Raw genomic sequence first — 17723 nt, forward strand, 5'->3', positions numbered from 1 at the left:
ACACTCGCTGAGCTCCCGTCCCACAGAGCAGCCAACAAAGGGCCTTGGATTTGCCTTCCCTCCAGATGGCTGGAGACTCGGCCCAGAGGCCCCGAGACGCAGGGCTCAGGAAAACACAAGGCCTCAAAATGCGCCGGAGCAGAACCTGGACAGAGGCAGAGAGAGGCCTCAAGGAAGCACAGCCCCCAGGGCCAGGAAGGGGGACAGGGAGGGCCCAGGGTCCCCGCTCCCCAGCATGACACAGATGGCCAGGGGTCCGGAGATGGTCATGAGGCTGCTTATCTACAGCTGGGGAGGCCTGGGCTGAGGGGTGGCCAGAGTCCCGACTCGCAGTCCTTCCCCGGCACTGACCGCCAGCTTGGGGACCTCAAATCACAAACAGGGACAGAGCACAGCAGCGTGACATCAAACGCCAGCCCGGCTTTGATGTGCGGCTCCTCCAGAGGGATCAGATTCCCTCCCTCATGCGGGATCTCAGGGAGGGGTGGCCGGCAATCGGTTCCAGACCTTCTACGCCGGCCCAGTGTGCAGGACGCCAGGGCCCAGGGGAAATTCCAGCGCCCGAGGAGACACAGTCCCTACTCCCCCTCCCCCACGCAGACGTCTGCAAGTCCCAATGTCCGCAGAGGCAAGACCCAGGGCTTCCCGGGGACCCCAGGCCAGGCCAAGCCACCAGACACCATGCTCCGAAGCCAGAAATGCAAGAAGTGCTTTGGGGCGCTTCCGCGGGTGCCTGCTCGCAGCAGGGTACTGGCACACTCTCACACACTCTCCAGCCAGCAGAGCTCCCCACCCGGCCAGGGCCAGAAGCCAGCAGGACGGCCAGGAGGGCAGACACGCCTCTGCTGCTGGCTTCGAGGGCATATTCTTTATGCACCACAAACCCCGCCCCGCTGGGGCCCCACTCCGGCAAGGCGCGGCTGTGTGCTGGGGACAAGGCAGTGAGTCTAGAGCTCTCTGTGTTCATGTCCTGTCTGGGTATGACAAAGCCGGGCACAAACACAGGTGCTGACGAGAGCCCAGGCAGCAGCATGCGCCCTGCCGGGAACAGAAGCTGTGGCTGCAGGCCAGGAGCCACTGGGCTCAGGGAGGCCCGCAGAGGGCACCACCCACCACATGACAGCCCAGCCGCCAAGCGGCTGGACAGAGCCTGGGAGAGCCTGGGGCAGGCTCTGGCCTTCTCAACCCAGCCAGGTCCAGACAGGGATGGACAAGGATGGACAGGGATGGACAGGAATGGACAAGGACGGACAGGGATGAACAAGGACGGGCAGGGATGGACAGGGACAGGCCGCAGAGCTCTGAGCTGGCCCAGCAGCATGCACAGACCCACCCTGAGTGTGGCCACGGGCCAGTGCTCCACCTGGCAGAGCCCTACCTGGCAGAGCCCTGTCCTCACCAGCAGCCCATCCCTACACCCCAGCACACCCAGAGGGCTGCAGAAATCAGCCGGCTTTCCCGGAGCCACGGCTTTACCTACAGAAGGAGGAACGGGCTGAGATGCACTCAGCCAGCCCCCAAGCACTGAGTCAAGGCTGGGAGCAGAGGGCTGGGGGCCTGGGAAGAGATCCAGCCAGGGGCCGGGCACACTGGGGGCCACTCCCACCTGGGGTGTCCACGCCAGCACAGCCCGGGGGCACCTCTGAGAGAGGACAAATCCCCTCCATGGCTGAGCTCATGAATCTGACATTTACAGAAAGCCCACCCTGCTCCCTCACGGTCTTCAGATGGAAAGCGGCTCAGCTGCTGGGTGAGTTCCCACGGCTCACCCTTGGCATCGTTCCAGGGCAGGTCTCGGTCACCCACAACAGTCCCCGGTTCTCTTCCTGCTCCCAGCAGCTCAGCGTGGTCCATCCACACCCCTGCCTTTCACCACTTGGCAACTAGGTCCCTACGGGACGTGGGATTCAAACTACAGGACTCGCCCGCCTGCCCTCGTGGACTGCCCAGACGTGCCACAGTATCCCCCGAGTCACACTATGACCTCCTGGGGCTAGTGCCTGCTGGCTCTAAACCAATGCAGAGAAACTCCTCATAGGAAACCTGTTAGCATAACAATCTGTACCCCAGCAAAGATGCTGGTCAGAAAGGTACTCCCTTTCCTCCTCCGGGTGCCTCCAGGAGGGCCGTGTACCCCCAGGGCCCGTAGGCCATGAAATCCTCGTTTCCATCTCATGCGTCTCCTATCATGGAAGGCACACTCCCCGTCATAAAGATCTCAAACTCAGACACAGGCCCACCAGGCAGGCAGAGAGCAGTGTCCCCCAGAGCTCGGCGTGGAAGATCCCAAACTCAGACACAGGCCCACCAGGCAGGCGGAGAGCAGTGTCCCCCAGAGCTCGGCGTGGCTGTTCACACCCCTCTGCTGGGCAGAACCTTCAGACTATAGGGAAAATGGGAAAGCTCGAAGCCAGCAGCGTGCAGCCTCTGTCTCCTGGCGCCCTCCCTGCAGCAGAGCCTGAGAAGCAGAGCAGAGAGCGCCCAGTCCACGAGGACCCGGCCCAGACCAAGATGCTCCAAGTGCACCATACACGCAGGTCTCAAGGACTCTGCACAACAAGAGCATGAGATGCCTCACTTTTCTACTGACTATGTGTCCAGGAAGTCGTATTTTGGGTATACTGAGTTAACTACACGTATTACTAAAATTAATGACACCTGTTTTTATTTCTTCTTTAATGCAGTTACAAGAAAAAGTGAGTGATTGGCCACGTGTGGTGGCTCACGCCTGTAATCTCAGCACTTTGGGAGGCCGAGGCGAGCTGATCACCTGACCAGCCTGGCCAACATGGTGAAACCCTGTCTCTACTAAAAAAAATACAAAAATTAGCCAGGCGTGATGGCGTGTGCCAGTAATCCCAGCTACTCAGGTGGCTGAGGCAGGAGAATTGCTTGAACCCGGGAGGCAGAGGTTGCAGTGGGCCAAGATCGCACCACTGCACTCCAGCCTGGGTGAAAGAAAAGAAAATGTGAGTCACCTCCACGGCCAACATGTGTGGCTCGCTGGTATCCCTAAGGCCCCTGCTGCTCGAGACGCTGGTCGGGCCAGGGCTGCGTGCTACAGTGACACCCTCGCAGTGGAGCTGCGACGTTTCAAACACGTGGCAGTGTCATCCAAGGAAATCACGCGGGGGTCCCCAAATACACAAAGCAGGCTCTGTCCCAGGGCAACTCCTGGGCAGGCTACAGGCCTGCAGCCCCCAGCCTCAGAACGCCCCTTCCAAGCACAGCGCTTACACTGTCCCTGGACTCAGACCTCCTCCGAAATACATGAAGGGAGAAACATCAGCTTCCCGCCCATCCCACTCTGCGGACACCTGGACTTCCCAAGGCCTCCCCAAGCCTCCTGGGCCAGTGCAGGGACACTAGGCACGAGAGCCTCCCTCCCTCATGCAGACCTGCTGGGGACCAGCTCCTAGCAGAGAGCCCACCAGGCACTCCACCCTCACCGTGGGGCTGGCAACGCCACCCACCATGAAACCTCGTCCATATCCTGCTCCATGGTTAGCAAACTCCAGCTTCTGGGACAAAGCTTGGGTCTGAGCTTTTAGAAATTTATTTATTTAATATTTATTTATTTCTGAGACAGAGTCTTGCTCTGTCGCCCAGGCTGGAATGCAGTGGTGTGATGTCGGCTCACTGCAACCTCCACCTCCTGGGTTCAAGTGATTCTCCTGCCTCAGCCTCCCAAGTAGCTGGGATTACAGGCCCTCACCACCACACCCAGCTACTTTTTGTATTTTTAGTAGAGACGGGGTTTCACCATGTTGGCCAGGCTGGCCTCAAACTCCTGACCTCAGGTGATCCGTCTGCCTCAGCCTCCCAAAGTGCTGGGATTACAGGTGAGAGCTGCCATGCCCGGCCTGGAGATGAAATGTGAAGAAGCCCTATCTTAAATTCCACCTCTGGAATTTAGCCCACAGGAGAAGCTGGGGTGGGTGACCAGGTGCAAAGGCCTCCAGCTGCACACTCTGCTGCAGCCCTGCCCGGGATGCCCTGAGACACAGCCAGATGCCCCGCAACACCCACATGACACCCACACGACGGAAGAGCATGGCTGTGAGGAGTGACAGGTGCGGGACCCTTCAGGAAGATGTCCACAGCATATTCACCAGCAACAAGAGTCAGCCACAAATCACTCTCCACCACAGGTGTGAGTGTTCATCAAATGAGGTGTACGTGCAGACACACCCGCAGACAGACCCACACTGCCACACAGACCAGGGCCGCAGGCTGGGGGCTCCGGGCTTTACCACCAACGGCCCCACCGCCTCCTGGTGTCCCTGGTGTCTCGAAAGAGCTGCCCCACTTGCTCTTGTTTTTTTTTTTTTTTTTTTTTGAGATGGAGTCCTGCTTTGTCACCCAGGCTGGAGTGCAGTGGCGCAATCTCAGCTCACTACAACCTCCGCCTCCCGGGTTCAAGTGATTCTCCTGCCTCCTGAGTAGCTGGGACTACAAGCATGAGCCATTGCGCCCAGCTAATTTTTGTATTTTTAGTAGAGATGAGTTTTCACCATGTTGGCCAGGCTGGTCTCGAACTCCTGACCTCAGGTGATCCACCCACCTCGGCCTCCCAAAGGGTTGGAATTACAGGCGTGAGCCATCACGCCCAGCCACTTCTGTTGTTTCTTTTTTTTTTTTTTTTTGAGACAGAGTCTCGCTCTGTTGCCCAGGCTGAGTGCAATCTTGGCTCACTGCAACCTCCACCTCCTGGGTTCAAGCAATTCCTCTGCCTCAGCCTCCTGAGTAGCTGGGACTACAGGCACCCACCACCACGCCCGGCTAATTTTTGTATTTTTAGTAGAGATGGAGTTTCACCATATTGGCCAGGCTGGTCTCGAACTCCTGACCTCGTGATCCACCCACCTCAGCCTCCCAAAGTGCTGCGATTACAGGTGTGAGCCACCGTGCCCAGCCTTGTTGTTTCTTTTTATTGTTTTTTTGTTTTTTTGAGATGGAGTTTTGCTCGTCACCCAGGCTGGAGTGCAATGGTGCGATCTCGGCTCACTGCAACCTCCTCCAAAGCGCCCAAACCCACCCCCACAGCCACCACCAAAGCCAGCTCCAAAGCCACCTCCAGAACCACCACGCCTGGCCAAGCCTGTTGTTTCTTAAACTAAGTTTCACACGAGGTTTACAAAGTCTGTTGAAGAGGCTTATGCTACCACAATGCCGGCCCCACCTCTCCAGACACCTTCGGCGCCTCCCCAGTGGCAGCCCCGGGCCACTCTGGGCCATTTCCTTACCTCCATCCCCATCTGAGGACTGACAGCACAGCCAGGGAGGACGGCCCTCACCAAGCACCTGTGCCTGTGGGAGCACTGGATTCTGTTCACGCCCGGGGGCACCGCCCGGCCCAGGGGCATTTCCTTCCAGACGTTCATCTTTCCTGACTTCTGTTCCCCGCGCTGTTTGGTTTTCTTCTTGCCCTCTGCCACTCTCGTCTCAGGCAGCAGCACAGAGCCAGGGCGCCGGGATCCCTGCTCCTCACCCAGTGCCTACACAGCGCCTGGGGCTGCCTGCCTCCCTGCCCGGCGCCACTCCTGGCTCGGGTCCCGCTCACCCCTGCCCGTGGCTTCGCTTTGCTCTTAGGCTCCATCACCTCCTGCCTCGGGTCCCGCTCACCCCTGCCCGTGGCTTTGGCTTTGCTCTTAGGCTCCGTCACTGTTGTCTGAGTTCCGTTTTGGGAGGCAGAATTCCGTGCTTGTGCTTAACCCGTTGCCATCCCCAGGGGCCTCCATTCACCCCGACAGCCACTGGGGTGGCTTCCATCCCCATGACCACTGAGACCCAACTTGCAGACCTCAGTGCCCTCACCCATGAACGCAACACCCGTGCCATGCAGCGCGGCACTACTGTCAGACGGGAGCAGGCCCAGCCCTGGGGCCACCAAGCGCGCCCAACGCACGGTCGCCTTCCCAGGGCCCGACGCACGGTCGCCTTCCCAGCGCCCGACGCACGGTCGCCTTCCCAGGGCCCGACGCACGGTCGCCTTCCCAGCGCCCGACGCACGGTCGCCTTCCCAGGGCCCGACGCACGGTCGCCTTCCCAGGGCCCGACGCACGGTCGCCTTCCCACAGGCCCTATGCTCGGTCCTCAAGACATGAACTCACCCCATCCACACACCAGCCGTGGCACAGGTGAGGAAACCGAGGCCCGGGGAGGGCAAGAACCCCCTGACTCACAGCAAACCCCAGCCCCAAGTCCCTTCCATTCTGCTGAGCCTTTTACTGTGGACAGAGACTTCCAGCCAACGATGAAAAGACCCAAATTGACAAAGCACCAATTTTTACACATTCAGGAACAACGTTTAAACCATTAACCAACAGAAACTGATACACATCAATTATTTATTTTTATTTATTTATTTTTTTGAGACAGTCTCGTTCTGTTGCCCAGGCTGGAGTGCAGCGGTGCGATCTTGGCTCACTGCAACTGCCTCCACGGCTCAAGTGATCCTCCCACCTCAGCCTCCGGCATAGCTGGGACCACAGGCACGCACCACCATGCACTATGCCTGGCCTAACATTTCTATTTTTTGTAGAGAAGGGGTTTCACTATGTTGCCGAGGCTAGTCTTGAACTCATGAGCTCAAGCGATCCGCCAGCCTCGGCCTTCCAAAGTGCTGGGATTACAGGTGTCAGCCACTGTGCCCAGCCAGCCAATTACTATTAGGAAGATTTTCTGGTGGGGCACAGGAGCTCACGCCTGTAATCTCAACGCTTTGGGAGGCTGAGATGGGAGAATTGCTTGAGCCCATGGGTTCAAGAGCAGCCTAGGTGACCAACATAGTGAGACCCTGCCTCTAAAAAAAAGAGACCTTATGATCCCATCCAGGGGAATCAAGCATGGGGAGCCCTGCCCCCAGCACTGAATGTCTCCCCTTAGTGCTCACCAGGCCCCCACAAGGACAGAAGCACATTCCTGCTCTTCTAGGTGGGCAAGGCTGGGCCGCTGGGCCCAGGAAGCTCAGAACGATGAGCTGTGGCCAGCCATCCCCGAGGCTGTTGCTCATGAACCGGCAGCCCACACACCCCTCCTCTACAAAGGACTGCAAAGTGCCACGAGGCGCCACAGGCCAGCACAGAGCTTGGGTGTCCAGCTCTGAACCAGACCCAGTAACCACAGCAGCTTCCCCAGCAAACAGGGTAGGGAAAAGCCCCCAGCCCACTGATGCTCACCTGGTCTGTGCAAAATGGCTGAGAAGCTCCCAGAGGGTCTGGCCTGAACAGAAAGAGTCCTGCAACCTCGAGCCATCGTCCAGCTGCAAAGCGATGCGAACCTGGAGGGTACAAGACATGAGAAACTTCCTTAGGAAGAAAAGCAACCATTCCATCTAAATCCCAGACTGATTCTCCAGACACAGAGAAGGTGACTGCCTCGCCCTGGCCTCCAGGGAGAGGCTGACCCCCACGGAGAAGGCTGCCCTCCTATTCACTCTGGAGTGAGGGCCTTGGAGGCTCCCTGGCAGGGCTGCACCAGCATGTGTGTGTGCACGTGTGTGTGCAGGTATGTGCAGGTGCGCGCGCGTGTGTGAGGGTGTGTGTGTGTGCGGGTGTGTGCGGGTGTGTGCACGTTTGTGTGCGGGTGTGCGCATGTGTGTGCGGATGTGTGCGTGTGTGCATGTTTGCGTGCAGGCGTGTGGGGGTACGTGTGTAGGTGTGTGCATCTACAGGTGTGTGCGCGGGTGTGTGTGGGGAGGTGTGTGCATGTTGGTGTAGGGGGTGTGTGCAGGTGTGTGTGGGCATGTGCAAGTGTGTGCAGGTGTGTGGGTGTGTGCATGTTGGTGTGAGGGTGTGCGAGTGTGTGCATGTTGGTGTGCAGGTGTGTGTGGGGGTGTGTGCAGGTGTGTGTGCGGGTGTGGGTGTGTGCATGTTTGTGTGCGGGTGTGTGCAGGTGTGTGGGGGTATGTGCAGGTGTGTGCAGGTGTGCGGCTGTGTGCATGTTGGTGTGCGGGTGTGTGCAGGTGTGGGTGTGTGGGTGTGTGCATGTTGGTGTGCGGGTGTGTGGGTGTGTGCATGTTGGTGTGCGGGTGTGTGGTGTGTGCGGGCGTGGGGGTGTGTGCAGGTGTGTGCGGGTGCGTGCAGGTTTGAGGTGTGTGCATGTTGGTGTGCGGGTGCGTGCAGGTTTGGGGTGTGTGCATGTTGGTGTGCGGGTGTGTGCAAGTTGGTGTGGGGGTGTGTGGGTGTGTGCAGGTGTGTGTGGGGTGTGTGCATGTTGGTGTGCAGGTACGTGTGCGGGTACATGCAGGCGCCACAGGAGTGAACCGTGTTGGAGACAGTCCTCGTGTCCCAGTGGGGGCTTCAAAAGATTGCAGCTCCACCGAACCTGACTGCAGCCTCAGGAGAGACCCTGAGCTAAGCTGCTCCCAGATTCCTGACCCTCAGAAGCCACATGAGATGGTAAATGTTTGCTGCTCTTTTTTTTTTTTTTTTGAGACAAAGTCTCACTCTGTCGCCCAGGCTGGAGTGCAGTGGCGGCACAATCTCGGCTCACTGCAAGCTCCGCCTCCCGGGTTCACGCCATTCTCCTGCCTCAGCCTGCTGAGTAGCTGGGACTACAGGCACCTGCCACCACCCACGGCTAATTTTTGTATTTTCAGTAGAGACAGGGTTTCATTATGTTGGCCGGCTGGTCCCAAACTCCTGACTTCAGGTGATCTGCCCGCCTCGGCCTCCTAAAATGCTGGGATTACAGGCTGCCCTTGCGGCATCCATGCAGCGCTTTGGGCTCTCACATTCTGGGCAATTCTACGAGCAGGTGGTCAGGCTGGTGGGTGAATGCTGCTGACACCCTGAGCCGGGGAAGGCACAACTGACCCCAGAAAGAAAGAAAAACTTCCACATGAAGAATGACGGCGGGGCACAGAGGCTCACGCCTGCAATCCTTTGGGAGGACTTTGGGAGGCCAAGGCGGGTAGATCATGAGGTCAGCAGTTCCAGACCAGCAGGCCAACATGGTGAAACCCTGCCTCTACTAAAATACAAAAATTAGCCGGGCGTGGTGGTGGGCACCTGTAGTCCTAGCTACTCGGGAGGCTGAGGCAGAATGGTGTGAACCCGGGAGGCGGAGCTTGAAGTGAGCCGAGATTGCGCCACTGCGCTCCAGCCTGGGCAACAGAGCGAGACTCCAGCTCAAAAAAAAAAAAACATGAGATGCTCATTTTCAGTTGCCAGTTATCAAAAAACAGGAAGCTGTTTGGGCCCAACCCAGGGAAGGCAGAACTGGTGCTAAGACTCATGTCCCTCCTTCCCCAGCACCCCCCACTGTCCCGTCCCCCGTCCCTGGCCAGCTGAACGATCCTGTGCCCCACACAGTCAGCCTCCCCCAGAGCACTGCCCACCATGTTCTCAGGCCCCTCACGGCTCCGGGAAGCGGGCACCATCTCCAGCTTGGCATTGTTGGGCAGGTTGGCAAATCTCCACTGGAGAGAAAGGTCGAGCACACTCCTCTGAAACCTGCAAGACAGACCAGAGCACACTTGCTGCCCTGCAGAGCCTGACGCGCCCTGCCATCCACGCCCCGCCATCCACGCCCCGCCATCCACGCCCCGCCATCCACGCCCCGCCATCCACGTCCCGCCATCCACGCCCCACCATCCACGCCCCGCCATCCACGTCCCGCCATCCACGTCCTGTGGCAGCTCCCCAACAACGGGACGTCATGACCTGCAGAGGCACAAGGCGGGTCCCTGATCACATGGGGCCTCCTGCAAGCAGAAGGGAGCAGGGAAAAGGGAGACGTGGGCCTCGGGGCACGCCGAGGGGGCTGCTCCTTCAGAGTCTGGGGTGCTGACAGCCCCAGTGCAGACGCTCGGAAAACACAGAGAGAGAACGACTGGGGCGTGAACACTGCTGCACTCGCGGAAGCTGGAGTGTCACAGAACCCGGCCATCACGGCTGGAGCCACCACAGAAAACCTGACTGCCCGGGCGCGGTGGCTCACGCCTGTAATCCCAGCACTTTGGGAGGCTGAGGTGGGCGGATCACCTGAGGTTCAGGAGTTTGAGACAAGCCTGACCAACATGGTGAAACCCCGTCTCTACTGAAAATACAAAAATATCCCATCTCTACTAAAAATACAAAAAAATAAGCTGGGCATGGTGGCTCAGGCCTGTAGTCCCAGCTACTCGGGAGGCTGAGGCAGGAGAATCGCTTGAACCCGGGAGGCAGAGGCTGCAGTGAGCCGAGATCATGCCACTGCACTCCAGCCTGGGCAACAAGAGCAAAACTCTGTGAAAGAAAAAAGAAAAGAAAAGGAAAGAAAAGAAAAGAAAAGAGAAAGGAAGAGAAAGAAAGAGAGAAGAAGAAAGAAAGAAAGAAAGAGAAAACAAGAAAGAAAAAGAAAGAAAAGAAAAGAAAAATCTGAATATACTCAAAGTGGTTGGCCTCACTTTGGAAATGCAAGCTGCTGTTGGAGACAACTAGTGAAGAGAGTTCAGACAGCCCAGGGGCATCTGGAAGAATTAAGAGAGAACAAACTTTGCTATATCAACACTGGCCAGAAAAGTGACTCTGGAAATTGCCACATGAAATGTCTACATCAAGACAGGATAGCAGATCGGGGGGATCCCGAGGGCAGGCGGGCTGGGAACCTTGGAGCGGAGGGCACTGTTCACGCCTGGGGCTGCATTCCTCTGCACCAGCTGCACTTTGTAAGCAAGTGGTACCATTAGCAGAGGAAAAGGGCACCTGAAAACATGGCTATGGTGTTGCAGGACCTGCCTCAAAATCGCACTCACTGGTTCCCACCAGACACCGCCACACAGACCACGGGCAGGTGAACAGTCAGAAGTAACAATGCGCTGGGCGCGGTGGCTCATGCCTGTAATCCCAGCAATTTGGGAGGCCCAGACGGGCAGATCACTTGAGGTTAGGAGTTTGAGAGCAGTCTGGCCAATGTGGTGAAACTCCGTCTCTACTAAAAATACAAAAATTAGCCAGGCATGGTGGCGCAGGCCTGTAGTCCCAGCTACTCGGGAGGCTGAAGTGGGAGGAGTGCTTCAACCCGGGAGGCGGAGGTTGCAGTGTGCCAAGATCGCGCCATTGCACTCCAGCCTGGGCGACAGAGTGAGACTCCGTCTCAAAAAAAAGAAATAAAAATGAGGCCAGGTGCAGTGGCTCACGCCTATCATCCCAGCACTTTGGGAGGCCAAGATGGGCGGATCACTTGAGGTCAGGAGTTTGAGACCAGCCTGGTCAACATGGTGAAACCCCGTCACTACTAAAAATACAAAAATTAGCCAGGCGTGGCACGTGCCTGTAATTCCAGCTACTCAAGACGCTGAGGCACGATAATCGCTTGAACCCGGGAGGCAGAGGTTGCGGTGAGCTGAGATCATGCCACTGCCCTCCAGCCTAGGTGACAGAGCAAGACTCTGTTTCAGAAAAATGGCCAGGCACAGTGACTCATGCCTGTAATCCCAACGCTTTGGAAGACCAAGGCGGGCAGATCACCTGAGGTCAGGACTTGAAGACCAGCCTGACCAACATGGTGAAACCCCGTCCCTACTAAAAATACAAAAATTAGTTGGGCATGATGGCGCATGCCTGTAATCCCAGCTACTCGGGAGGCTGAGGCAGAAGAATCACTTGAACCTGGGAGACAGAGGTTGCAGTGAGCCGAGATAGCGCCACTGTACTACAGCCTGTGTGACAGAGCAAGACTCCACCTCAAAAAATAATAAAATAAAAAAGAAATAAAAATGAAACCCTAAGCCCCCCCCCCCAACCAACTGAACCAGCCTCCTCTTGGCCCAGGGGACCCCAGAAACCTTGAAAGCTGAGTTCCTGGCCATGGCTGGGTGGGAGATCAGACACACCTGCAGGCTGTCTTCCCTAAGGGATAAACAGAAAGCAGCCCTTTCCAAAGACCCCTGGGCTGGTATCTGACATCAGCCAACCTCCCGCCAGGCCCTTCTCTCTTGCGGTTTCTTCAAAATAACCCACAGGTATTTCCTGATAAGAAACCACCAACCATGGAGTGGTTCTGACACAGTCAGGGTTTTCGTGGCACAGTCTTCATGTCCTCTGATTTGCCATTTATTTATTTATTTACTTATTTACTTTTTTTGTAGAGACAGGGTCTCACTATGTTCCCCAGGCTGATCTGAATTCCTGGGCTCAGGCAATCCTCCGCCTCAGGCACCCAAAGTGCTAGGATTACAGGCATGAGCCACTTCACCCAGCCTGCTTCACCTCTGACTTCAGAGGCCAAAAATTCCACCCTCAGGTCATGCTGGCACTGACATTTTTTGAAAATAGGACCCATGAAGAGGCAGGAAGCTCAGCTGTGTGCACAGTTCTCCTTTCAGGAATACTCATGACCCTCCTACAGCGTATTCAGTACGTCTGTATCAGCCACCCCATTTGGTGTGAATCCCTGTCTTATTCTTCGCTCTCTTGAAGTGTCTGTTTCCAGCTTCTGGCTGGAGGCTACACTTCCCAGCCTGTTAGAATGGCCACCCTGCAAGCTGCAACCGGTTATGAGAAATAAAGCCCTCCTTTCCAAACATATGAACCTCATTCTTCAGTTGACAAGAGAGACTGGAGAAGGATGGTGTGAAGGTTTGGGGCAGAAAGCCCAAGACCACCTGGCACTCAGAGCACAGGTCCTGGGATTCCCACGCAGTCCAGACACAAGGTAGAAGACTGGAATGACTTGGCAGGTATCACCCCTAAGAAACTCCTCCCAGGAGAGCCTCGTAAGGCAGGGTGGGCAATGCCAGGAGGGCAAGCTCCTGCCCTCTGCCCCCAGTGTTAGGACAACAGTACTGTAAAAACAGGTCTTCAAGGGCAGGCATGGTGACTCATGTCTGTAATCCCAGTACTTTGGGAGGCCGAGGCAGGCGGATCACAAGGTCAGGAGTTCTAGACCGTCCTGGCCAATGTGATGAAACCCCGTCTCTACTAAAAATACAAAAATTAGCTGGGTGTGTTGGCGAGCACCTCTAATCTCAGCTACTCGGGAGGCTGAGGCAGGAGAATCACCTGAACCTAGGAGGTGGAGGTTGCAGTGAGCCAAGACCGTGCCACTGCACTCCAGCCTGGGCGACAAGAGTGAAACCCTGTCTCAAAAAAAAAAAAAAAAAAAAAAAAAAAAAAAAAAACACCAGAAAACAGGTCTTTAAAGTGAAAAGCTTCGCGTGTGGGATAGACACGCACATCCTACCCATATGAGGGCTCTGACCCTTCTGCTGTCTCAGACTCCTTGAGAGTCTGGCAGAAGCCCTCTCTTGGGAACAATATCCCCACACAGAAGCGTACATGTGATTCCAGAGGCTGTGAGACTGCAGGGATCCACCCGCAGTTTTCAAGGCATCCTATTTCTCCATGGCCACCTCTTTCCCCTCAGGGCCCCACTGGGAACTTATGCAACTCAATGCAATAAAACCTACAGGGGGTTGAATGGTGGCCCCCCCAAAAAAAGACAGGTCAATGTCCTCACCCCCAGGACCTCTGAACATCTTACTAGGGATCCTGGTCTTTGAAGATGTAATGATAAATCGTTCTAGATTATCCAAGTGGACCCTAAATCCAATGACAAGGGTCTTCCTGAGACACAGAGAAAACAGGAAAAGGCCACAAGAAATCGGAGGCAGAGAGCAATGCGGCCACAAGCCACAGAACGCTTGGAGCCATGAGAAGCTGGAAGAGGCGGGAGGGATTCTCCCTTAGGGCATTTGGAGAGAGTGTGGCCCTGCCAAGGCCTTGGGTCTCCAGAGTTGGGAGGGAATATATGACTGTTTAAAACCACCTGGGGGCTTTTCCAAGTGAGAGCCAGTATGTTCAGGGGGCAGGGGCACAGATATACTCAGACCCTGCTGCTGAGCTGGAGCAAACTCACTTCAGATCATATTCACAGGGGTTGAAGTCCTGCCGCCGGCACGTGTCCTCCAGAACCTGGGGGTGAGATGAAAGGATGGTGAACTGCTGAGTGTGCAGGGCTGGCGGGCGCAGTGGGCCAGGTCAGCCAAGGGCACTCAGCTTCCTGGTGAGCCAGGTGGCTCTGCCCAGGCAAAGCCAAGCACAAGACCACACTATGGACAGTCCCCGCAACAAGTGCAGGCTCTCACCTGCAAATCCTGTCCACTCTCCCTCCCTTCCTCACCATCCCCTCAGTTTTGTAGGAAAGCTCCACTCAAGAGTTCCCCTGCAGTACAGCAACACGGGCATCTTCCTGGCACACACCCTGGGCTCTCCTTCAAACCCTGTAGTTCTGCAACCTGCCTTAAACTTGCCCAGCACAAGCTACCCCCTGGCTCTGGCACGGTTCTGTGCACCTGCTCCCACTGCCTGCACCGCCTCCGCCCCTCTTCTCCATAAGCCAAAGCCGTGGCCTTGCACCAAGGGGTCCCGCGCAGCCTCTGCGGGAGCGCCCCACTTCCGCACTCTGCACGCCTGGCACCAACAGCCTCCTGGCTGCGCCCTCTACCTGCCCAGGCCTGGCGACCCCACGCCGTAGGCTGCTCCCGCAAACTCCGAGTCGTGTGCACCTTCGGATCCTCACGGTCTCCCCCACGCAGCAGAGGCTCAATAAATACTTTTTTTTTTTTTTTTTTTGAGACGGAGTCTTGCTCTGTCTCCCAGGCTGGAGTGCAGTGGCGCGATCTCGGCTCACTGCAAGCTCTGCCTCCCAGGTTCACGCCATTCTCCTGCCTCAGCCTCCAGAGTAGCTGGGACTACAGGCGCCCGCCACCACGCCCGGCTAAATTTTTTTGTATTTTTTTAGTACAGACGGGGTTTCACCGTTTTAGCCAGGATGGTCTTGATCTCTTGACCTCATGATCCACCCGCCTCGGCCTCCCACAGTGCTGGGATTTACAGGCGTGAGCCACCGCGCCCAGCCAATACTTTTACATTTAATTGATTCGCGGTCACAAGGTGCCCGAGTAAAAGTGCAGTGAGTGACTCGGCAAAAATCGCTTCCAGGCCCCACGGCCGGGACATCTGCCACCGCGCAACCCGGGCTCCCGCTCCGGGGGACGCCCCGGAATGGGAACGCGGGTCTAGGGCTCCACTCTTCCCTCTTCCCGGCGCCCTCACGAGCTGGGCTCGGCCGGGCGCCGAGTACTCGATGCGGGTGACACGCGGCGCCGTTCTACCTCACCCCTGGGAAGGCTCGCCACCGCCCCGCCCCCACTCGGGACCCCCGGGACCCCAGCGGAAGCGCAGGTGACCGCGAGCAGGGGGCGGGGCCGCCGCGCAGGAGGCCGCTCATTGGCCGCCGAGGCCCCGCCCCCGAACACCGGGACGCCGACCGCAGTGGGCGGGGCCTCGGCGCAGCGCCCCCCGCCCGCCTACCCGTCCGCCCTGGGCCGGCGGCCGCACCTGAAGCAGCACGGTGCTCGGCGTCACCTTCACCGTGTGGCGCCGGCCGTTCGGGGCCAGCACCGACACCGCGGAGCCTCCGCCGCCTGCCGGGGCCGCCATTTTCCGCTCACGTGACCCGCCGCCAGGCCGGCGTCAAACAACTTTATTGGCAACAGCCAGGACGCGCAGCCACGCGCCCAGGGGGCGGGGCCGCAGCGCACTTCCGGGTCCTGCCAGGCCCCGCCCTTTCCCCACCCACGGCGCCCCGGCCCCGCCCTTGGGCCGCCAAAGCCCGCGCCAGACCCGGAAAGCGCGGCCGTCCTCTGCGTCCGGGAAGCGCGGCTTGGATGGGCTCGCCGGGGCCAGGCTGGGCCGGGGCTGGGCGCGCGGTCACCCCCGGTGAGCGGCACTGAGCCCCGGGGTCCCAGCCGTCCGCGCTCGCCCACCCTCGCTTCGTCCCGGACACGTCCCCAGCTCGGTGCCCTGCTCTCCCCCGACCCTCCCGGCTTCCTCCACTCCAGCAGCTGAGCCTCTTCCCTGCCCACCTGTCCCTGTGGTCAGCGTCCACCTCCTGACCTTATGGTTTGGGGCAGTCCCCCCGCCCCTGTACGGATCCTCCCTGGGTGTTGGGGCTCGTGGCCCTCAGTCTAGACCTGATTTCTTTCATCCTAAAATGGGAGTGCAGAATCTGGCAGCCCTAGGGCTGCTGCGACGGTCCCTAAACCTGAGGGCAGGAAAGGCGGGAGACCGGTTTCAGAACCGTGGGGTGAGCGAACTTGAGTCGCACCGGAGCTCCTGCCGACCCACAGGCACTCAAGGACTTCCCGCACCAACCCATGCTGAGGAGGGGCTTGGTGGAAGCCTCAGGAAACACCAGCTCCAGGCTTCCAGAAGGAGCTGCCCTCCTGACTCGCAGCCGTCGAATGTGCTTAGCTCCCAGCACCTGGGCCACTCATGGACAGAACTTGCACGTGTTCCGCCCCGCCCCCCACCTCCATGGCTTAGCCGGGCCTTGGCGCTCCTCTCTCCATGTGCCTGCCTGTCTCTGCGGACTCCTGGCCAGGGCTCAGATGCACAGTAGCCTGTGGAAGGGGGAACTGGTGCAGTTATCAGTCAATCCTCCCACAGGGCTGGGATTACACACGTGAGCCACCGCACCTGGCAGTCATTGCTGAGTCTAAGGACATCTCTGCATGGGTGCTGTTTTGCCTTCCTGTCGATGACATATCCATGTCACCCACACACACCTGTATGCTGACAAACACGGACATCTATGTACATTGGAGAAACCTGGGGAAAGCCCCAGGCTAGCCATAGCCCTCCCATCCAGCCAGCCAGTCCCATGCTCTGTGCAACCTCAGCGCCTTACTGAGCCACACATCACCTGGTGGGTTTTAATTCTTTAGTGGCGTTTTTGAAGAGTCTGTTCCTATTTTCCTTAGACTGTCCCACAGTCTGGATCCTTGGTTAAACGTTTGGGGCAATGATGAAGGGAGGTGACATGTCAGCAGGAGGTGCAGGACATCAGCGTGGCCATGAGTGAGGACGTGAAGTTGAACCACTTGGTCAACTTTGGGTCTGCTAAATTCCTCCATGGTCAAGGTCCCTTGCTCCTTGTAGAGTAATTAAGGCATGCGTGAGGTCATCCTCTGAGACCACAAGTATCAAGTTTTCCCAATAACCATTTGCCCAACAGTTTTAGCATCAGTTAATGAGTAGATTCAGTGTTACACCGTAAAGCTGCAAAATCATGGCTTCCCAAGTTTATTGTTTCTTCTACATTTATAGTCACTTTCGGTCAAGCTTCCTCTTCTTTAGAAAGTTATTAAATATTTGGGAGGCTGAGGCAGGAGAATGGCGTGAACCCGGGAGGCAGAGCTTGCAGTGAGCTGAGATCACGTAACTGTCCTCCAGCCTGGGAGACGGAGCAAGACTCTGTCTCAAAAAAAAAAAAAAAAAAAAAAAAAAAAAAATTAAATGTGGCCAGGCGCGGTGGCTCACGCCTGTAATCCCAGCACTTTGGGAGGCTGAGTTGGGCAGATCACAAGGTCAAGAGATTGAGACCATCTTGGCCAACATGGTGAAATCCTGTCTCTACTTAAAAAAAAAAGTACAAAAATTAGCCGGGCATGGCGGTGCGTGCCTGTAATCCCAGCTATTCGGGATACTGAGGTAGGAGAATCACTTGAACCTGGGAGATGGAGGTTGCAATGAGCCAAGATCGCACCATTGCACTCCAGCCTGGGCGACAAGAGTGAAACTCCATCTCGAAATATATATATTTATTAATATGAATTCATGTATTTTTTTCATTCAGTCAGCATTCTTTTTGATGCTCAAATTGGTCCAAATTTGGCCAGTGAGACCTCCTTTAAGCTGGCTCCTATGCTTTTTTTGATAGGAGGGATGACC

At 57.2% G+C, this 17723-nt stretch overlaps 1 protein-coding gene across 3 annotated transcripts in view; it reads right to left on the reverse strand.

Moving 5' to 3' along the window:
* The window catches only part of LOC129533952 (tether containing UBX domain for GLUT4), a 41839-nt gene extending 26298 nt beyond the window's left edge, over positions 1-15541 (reverse strand). Inside the window, exons 1-4 of one of the 3 annotated variants that reach the window (XM_055389388.1) lie at positions 15330-15541; positions 13846-13901; positions 9344-9458; positions 7182-7282 (exon numbers count right to left, since the gene is read on the reverse strand). In XM_055389388.1, coding sequence (XP_055245363.1) covers positions 7182-7282; positions 9344-9458; positions 13846-13901; positions 15330-15431 — 374 coding nt within the window. In that variant the 5' untranslated portion in view covers positions 15432-15541. Of the gene's footprint in view, positions 1-7181; positions 7283-9343; positions 9459-13845; positions 13902-14433; positions 14831-14858; positions 15206-15329 lie in introns of those variants that run through there. The other 2 variants (XM_055389389.2, XM_063705738.1) reach the window with 2 other exon arrangements.
* Between the last annotated feature and the right edge of the window lie 2182 nt (positions 15542-17723).

Source organism: Gorilla gorilla, chromosome 4, assembly GCF_029281585.2.
Source record: "Gorilla gorilla gorilla isolate KB3781 chromosome 4, NHGRI_mGorGor1-v2.1_pri, whole genome shotgun sequence".
Lineage (NCBI taxonomy): Eukaryota > Metazoa > Chordata > Mammalia > Primates > Hominidae > Gorilla > Gorilla gorilla.